Genomic DNA, 7,478 nt, shown 5'->3' with positions numbered 1-7,478 from the left:
AACATGACGGGACAAACAGCAGAAATGTCGCTGAGCCCGTGTTCGAGACTGCAGGTGACCCCGCGGGGACAGTCCCTCAGGGTCTGTGGACCTCGAATCAGAAAAAGCTGGTCCTGCACATCGACCTCAACAACACCATCCTGGTGTCGGACACTGTGACGGGCCAGGGGCCAGCAGCTGCCCTGGACTACTTCCTCTCAACCGTCACCTGGGGAAAGATGAGCAAACAAGGTGAAGTGGAAACGTTACTTTGACGAATCAAAGTAAACGAGGACTCTGTGTTTGCTGAGTCAGCGGGGCTATTGTTCCTGTTTGTTACGTTAACGTACCGACAAGCTGTCAACCAATCCCCCCCCCCAAAAAAAAATATATACAGTCAGATAAAATAGAGATGTTTCAAATGGAATGGGAATAACGCATATGGGGAATGTCAGGTCCTTCTCTTTATTCTAATGTGGAAGTATTATTTTATTATGTATTGTATTAAAATAACGTATGTTTACGTAAATTGTGGGGCTGAGCTACGTGGCAAAAATCTGACGTAATTCCATGAAATTACCATTTGATTACTCCTGTGTCAATTAATTACTTGACAGGTGAAAAGTACTTGATATTTTGTCGTTTAATTATTAACTGAAGTACAAAAAAGATTGTATGTGGTTGTTATTATCAATAATAGACATTATTGTGCATTACGATATCTCGATGTATGATTTCATCACGATATGATGAATTATCATATTGAATATTGGCCCAACCCTAGTCTAGAGCCATTCATTGGAGACTTGATCTGATTGTTGTATCATATTCAAATGTCTAACAACAAGGAATAGTTTAACTAGTGTGTGTGTGTATGTATATATGTATATATGTATATATATATATGTATATATATATATATATATATATATATATATATATATATATATATATATATATATATGCACATTATCTCGTGATAGATGAGGTGAAACAGACATCGGACCTCCATCTCTGCTGAACTGTATAGTGAGACAACATGTCAGTGAGTTTTAAGCGAACAATAATAAATCAACTTAAACAATTTGTAAGAAATTCTATCATCTAAGTATTTATATTACTATAATAAACATCCAGAATCACCTTTCAATTCAGCTGATTCCTTTATCAAGTAAAACAAAAGAAAGCATTCTCTGTTTTGTGAGATCATATTTCTCAGATAGCAAGCTGTAATAATGAACATAAACATTACACAGAAATGTCACTTTTGTAGGATCGGCCTTTTTAGGCCAACAACATGGACGTAGCGCCCGGTGCCTTGTGATTCAAAGCAGTCAGTGGAAGTGAGATTCTTTGGAACGTGAAAGTCTGTCAGAGGGATGACGTCTGATGTTGGTCTGCCAAAATCTTTATGGTGCAAGATCTGTTTACAGAAAGAACCACATTGGGAGCCAGGATACAGCTCCATACTCCAACCATTCACGAACCCCGTCTTCTCCTCAACCTCTGTGCAGGAAAGTGGGAATGGCTGAGCGACGCGACCTCCCTGCTCCCACCGTGCGACGGTGCCGTTAGTTACTACTCTCAATTCGGACGGACGCCGGGTTTCACCTCCGCTGCGGGGCGACGTTTCCGCGGCATCCTGGATGAGCATCTGGATCTGTTCCGCTGGCCCGAGGGCACCAAGGCAAGCATCGTATAAGAGAAGAAGAAGGCCGGATGGAAAGTGTCCGTATAAAGTCTGACGACTGAACTCAGTAATCTGCTCAAGTTCAGACATCATTTATTTTGTTTTAACCAGTGTAGCATCCTCGATCCCTGATGTAGGTACGTGTTGCTGACCGCCGCCTCACTCTGTTCCCTGCAGGCAGACCGAGAGCTGTCTGTCAAAGGCGAGGGTGGACGACTGTACCACTGGATCCTCCCCTCCTTCTTCCAGCTGCTCAAAGACCTGGTGCAGGAAGGGAGGGAGTTCGCCGTCGTGTTCCGTACGTTTGGAAGCGACCTGCCTCGTGTGCTGAGTGCTGTATCCAGAGCGCTGAACGAAGGGGCTCATCCGCTGTTCCCTGATCTGCCCGATCTCAAGGTAGAAGTAGAATCGCACTGATTTATTATGATGCCTCAAGTTTAAATGAGACAAACAGTGGTGTACAATGCTCTTTGCTTTTAAGTTAAAGGGTCAGTTTGTTTAAATTCTATCAACATACTTAAGTCCAGCGGGTAGTTTGGGGTAATTCTACCGGGATCAGGTAATGTCTGGGTTACTTATGCAGTATCGCCCAATATCTCAAACACACTGTCTGAGTGGACTTTAAAGCAACACTTGATAATGCAGACTTAAAGGGATACCTCTATCATCAGACAGCTCTTTACGATGGGGAACCGAAGCTGTTCTATTCAAAGCCATGTGCTTTGGATGCGCTGTCGGGTTCTTGTGTGTGTGTGTGTGTGTGTGTGTGTGTGTGTGTGTGTGTGTGTGTGTGTGTGTGTGTGTGTGTGTGTGTGTGTGTGTGTGTGTGTGTGTGTGTGTGTGTGTGTGTGTGTGTGTGCGCTGATGTGGGTTAGTGACTGCGAAGATGTTCTCTTGAAGAGCAGGGCCCTCTTCCCCCTTTCAACACAGACCCTCCCGAGGAAGCAAACAGTCGCTCTCTCAGGGTTTTGTACCTTGCTTGTTAGCTCGCTGGAGTGGAGCACATTGATTTTGAGCGGAGAGGGGAATGGACGGATGCCAGGAGGTGGAAGAGATGTCAGAAAGAGAGGCTGTCAGGCTAAGTGAGCTGTCTGGTGGAGAGCGCAGAGGAAATGTTATTCAAACAGCCTCCTGTCACATCATGCCGGTCATATATTGCTTTAGACAGACCGGGGGGGGGGGGGGGGGGGATTGTTCAGTTTCTGAACTTTGTTTCCATGACTCAATATCGTTGTCAAGTCTTGGAGATGGATGCAGTGGGGTCTTGGGGTGGTTGGTTTTGGCAGATATTGAATATAGTATTCATAACTATGTTTTAATCTGTGTATAATCACCCAAAACTATGGATCGTTATGTTTCCCTTAGCTTAGAACAAGCCCTTTCTATCTACAGCAGGTCTTCTTCCACAGAGTCCTCCATCCTCCAGAAATATTAACCCCTTCCATGCTGTTTGAAGCCACAGACTGCCAGAGTTGTATTTTATGTCTTAGAAAGTTTAACGCTGATATCACAATGAATCTAGGTCAAATCTGCCAGAGGCCATACATTAATGAGAATAATAATTTCACAACAGTTTGAGTTCAGAGCGACTCTCCCTCTGTGTCTCTCTCTCTGACTCTGACTCTTCTTGTCACTCTCGGCTCAGTTAAATGTGAATATGACTCCAGGCAAGATCCGCAGCAGCAAGAGGGGAACCGTCCTGAGCCGAGCCGAGGAGCGCGTGTCCACTCGCGATGGAGACCGAGGCCTGTACCAGTACTTGAGCTCAGTCCAGAGCCTGGGGGGCTTTCAGGACCACTTTGACTGGTATGCATAGCACTCACTCAAGCCGTCATGGATGTGGGTTTTGTGGGGCGTCCATCCTCGAATCCACCTGTGCCCGTTTCCTCGTTCAGGTGGGCCAGTAATGCCTTCTCCATCCGTGGGGGGAAGCCGCTGTGGGTCGACCCCTTCGACCAACACGTCCAGCACATCTTCATCGACGACAACATACGACAGAACGACGAGGATACCATCGTCCTTCCCAAGGTACCGTCCGTCTTTTACATCGGGTTATTGTAGAATACATCAACCACTATTGGCAACCATCAGGATTGTAACAGCATTCGCAGGTTTTTAGCACATCTTAAATTGACTCCAAACAAACGAGTGCTATTTTCTTTTTCCTCATTTTCTTTCCGCTCTAGAAATGATTCAGCGTTTTTAATTGGAGCCATGTCAACACATTTCTAGTGTCATTTTCTTTCATGTTCTTAGCAGAATCTCAGCACTCTGTTACATAACCACTGAGTCGATGGGAAGGAGCTGCAGCGGATGTGCTGTTTCCTTCCCGTCATCTACAGCTGTTTTTAAAGGAGTCACATCTGTCTGTGGATAAAACCAGGCAGTGAGAGCACACCATGATCGCTCATTAGAAACGCATAAATGTACTCTTCTAGCATCACACTTGCTGGCACTAAGTGACTTACAATTGCAACTTGGTCTATAATGAATGAACAGCAAGGGTTTCTGACCCCCCCCCCCCTTTGTTTTTGCTGTAATTAAGCATTAAGCTTATTTGTCTTTCTAACTGCCTTTTGGCAGTGCAGTTTACACAGCTTGGCTCTTCCTCACAAACGACTGACCATATGGTTTCTCTCATGTCGCTGCAGAGCAAACACAATGAGATGAACGGCCGTATATTAAGTCACTTGTACTATGTGCGATGATGTAGTAGAAATGAACAAAAGCTGTATTCATATCAAATTAGCCTGTCACCCTACAAACAACTCAAAGTCAGTATTTCAGAATAGATCTACTTACTTTCTCTAGATTGACTTGTCCTTTCTCCCCGTCGATGAAGTTATGTTCAGAATGTTGTCTGTATTTTCTTTTATTTCTCTATATTCATTCAATTATTTTGTGAGGGTCCCTATCTATGCGTTTCATATACTGTATATCTAGCATATATTTATAATAGTCCATTTTTCACATGAGACATTTTGACGTGTCATAGCAGGGAAAGCACAGGTGTTACTGATAACATCAACAAAGGCTCCATTCTATTCAGATGTCCCAGCAAACCATGACGGTGTTCTATTCAAGTAACCTGAACCTGAAGCAGCTAAATGGAATTCAGCCATCGTTTATTTTGTTGTTTACGGCTGTGCTTTAGCTACAGTGACGCGTCAACTCCTAAGAGTCCCTGCAGTTTGTCCTTAAGGAATACACTTGACTTCCTTTATAGCTTCTGTAATCAAAGATTGTAAGTCCTACTTTTTACTAAGACCTTTTTCATCTTTTGTGAATCCTCCTGTGTGTCTCATAACAAACCATCATCTCCCAACATGCACTCTGTGTAATGTCTGGTCCAACTCTGCTTACATTCTCAAGTTGTGTGTGTGTGTGTGTGTGTGTGTGTGTTGTCAGGGAGATGTTCATGCTATGGTCTCTATAGATACTATTATGTGTATTATGAGGTTTTTGGGGACTTTTTTATGCAGCTATGTCTCCACAAAGTAGCTTTGTAGAGACAGACACTATAGGTGGTCCAGAAAGCTAACCTGACCCCCCCCCCCCCCCCCCCTCTTTCCTTGGTTTCTCCCTTTTTATTTCTGTGTCTCTCTCTCTCAGGTTTTCCTGGACCCAGGTGGCGCTGAGACTCGCACAGCCAGCACCTCTGAGCTGTATGACATCACGCTGGTCCAGACCGACCTCCTTCAGGCCATCGCTCAGCCGAGCTACTTCACTCAGCGCGTCCACATCTGCCTGGAGAACTACGAGAGGAATCTCCAGCAGGGGGCAGACTAGAACACAGTTCACCTCCATGTCCGTGTGTCTGCTCATGAAGACCTCCAGGTTAGGGTCCCATGAACCCAGACACCACAATCCCAGCACGGACGGAGGAAGCAGACACGGTAGACTGTAGGTAGGGCTATTAAACACAAAGGCTGATGACTTGTTGAAGGACCGGAGTTCATAAAACCACACATGGAAGAAGTTTTCATATGGAGGAAGATTACAGGAATAAATAAGCAGACAAGGAAGGATCCCAGTTATTATGGAACAATGGCAGCTAAATGAGTAGTTTCATCTGAACCGGTTCAAGTGCCGCGAGCATTGCATCTCCTTCAGGAGAGCAGTAACGGGATGTCATATTAAACAGAGGGCACTTCACCAATAGTCTACTGTACTGACGTGAACCACCACAAAAAGAAAAGTGGTTTTGACTTAATGAAGCACTTAAGTGGCCAGGCCAGACGCTTTGATTGCATCAAAGGCTCTGTAACTAATCACGCCACGGGATAATTGCCCCAACTCTCTGAGATTTGTGTCAGGCCGCATAATTGGGGTCAGGTATGGTGAAAAGCCCTTCAAGCGTTGCGTCACTTGGCCAGCCAGTAGAATCCACCAGGTTCTTTTGCTTCAGCTCTTGGTTTCGTCATCCTCAGGGTGGGACGCTTTGCATAGCTTCTCCTTTTTACATGGTTTCAACTTCCAGTGTTGACCATCGTCTGCATTGTTTACTGTTTACATCCACTCAGAACTGAAAGGTAATACTTGAAGACGCCCCAATGACTGAAAAAGTATCGGATTACATACTATGACTTTGTAAGAAAAGCGCACTCTAAACACATTCTGAAGGCATTGCATCAGAAAGTGACTTCATTTATGATCTAATGTGAACATATTTCTAGTAGGAATAACCTCCATATTAGATTCATAACACTTATTATTTCCTGATATGACCATGGAGTAATCCATACCCATGATGCATTAGTCTGAGCAGTTCATATAGAATATATATATATATGGTGCACACTGATATCTATAGACATATCGTTAGGTTGAACCTGGGTTTTACATGTTTTTACTATTGGTTTGAAAGCATCGTTGTGTGACACATTCAATAAGTTGAATGTGTTTGGAAGTTATGGTAATCTTTTGCTTTTAAGGGTTTTAGGTTTTATTTATTGTTGAGCTTTCAGGGAGATTTTTAATATCTATTTTTTTTTCTCAGGTCAAAACGTAGAGAGACGACTGAGTGCAAATATGATCAATTATTTGAGAAAAATACTAATGCACGTTTAACAGTGGAGTGATGCTGCCAGTGCTAAACCTTTTTAAACCTTGATCGAATGAAGACACCCCCCCCCACACACACACACACACACACACACACACACACACACACACACACACACACACACACACACACACACACACACACTTGCTGCAGCAGCATGTGAGATCAGCCGACACACGAGGGATCACATGATTCCTTTGATTGAGATAAATATGCAAAATCCAAACATCTGTACTAAAGTATGCCATACGTCACGCAGTAGGTTTGTCAGAGCCTCACAACATTGAATATGTAAAATGATCTTCATGATATAATGCTATCAAATGTTTACTAATTCTCATCAAAACAGTCTGCAGTGGTCTTTATTATACAAGTAGCGATGAGGATCTGAGATTTGTAATGATATATATAGAGCAAGTATGACTTTAACTGTTCCTCAGTTATTTCAGTGATTTGTAAGTTACAGAAATACTGAAAAACAAGGAGCAATGCTTTATGATCTGTAGGCTTGGTAATAAGCATTGAAGCTAATAATAACTAAGAGATAGATATATATATATATATATATATATATATATATATATATATATATATATATATATATATATGAGCTCGCAGGAGGACTGAGTTTTGCACTTTGTATGTAAAGACGGCATTTTGTTGTTCCTCAGCTTGGCTCTTCACACAAGGAGCTTTGCAACACTCCAACTTTCCCGAAAGCAATTGCAAAATACTTTGATATTG

General features: G+C 43.1%; 1 protein-coding gene across 1 annotated transcript in view; it reads left to right on the top strand.

Moving 5' to 3' along the window:
- The window catches only part of si:dkey-32e6.3 (uncharacterized), a 7,419-nt gene extending 147 nt beyond the window's left edge, over window positions 1-7,272 (top strand). Inside the window, exons 1-6 of the mRNA XM_068733832.1 lie at window positions 1-231; window positions 1,494-1,666; window positions 1,847-2,065; window positions 3,315-3,475; window positions 3,565-3,697; window positions 5,282-7,272. The exon at window positions 1-231 is cut by the window's left edge and continues 147 nt beyond it. Coding sequence (XP_068589933.1) covers window positions 1-231; window positions 1,494-1,666; window positions 1,847-2,065; window positions 3,315-3,475; window positions 3,565-3,697; window positions 5,282-5,458 — 1,094 coding nt within the window. The 3' untranslated portion in view covers window positions 5,459-7,272. The remainder of the gene's footprint in view (window positions 232-1,493; window positions 1,667-1,846; window positions 2,066-3,314; window positions 3,476-3,564; window positions 3,698-5,281) is intronic.
- Window positions 7,273-7,478: the final 206 nt, after the last annotated feature.

This window comes from Cebidichthys violaceus, unplaced genomic scaffold (assembly GCF_023349555.1).
Source record: "Cebidichthys violaceus isolate CVI_PGR_0920_01 unplaced genomic scaffold, fCebVio1.0.p SCAF_6, whole genome shotgun sequence".
Lineage (NCBI taxonomy): Eukaryota > Metazoa > Chordata > Actinopteri > Perciformes > Stichaeidae > Cebidichthys > Cebidichthys violaceus.
The sequence above is the reverse complement of the archived record's forward strand: the minus strand, read 5'-3'. Positions and strand labels throughout refer to the sequence as shown.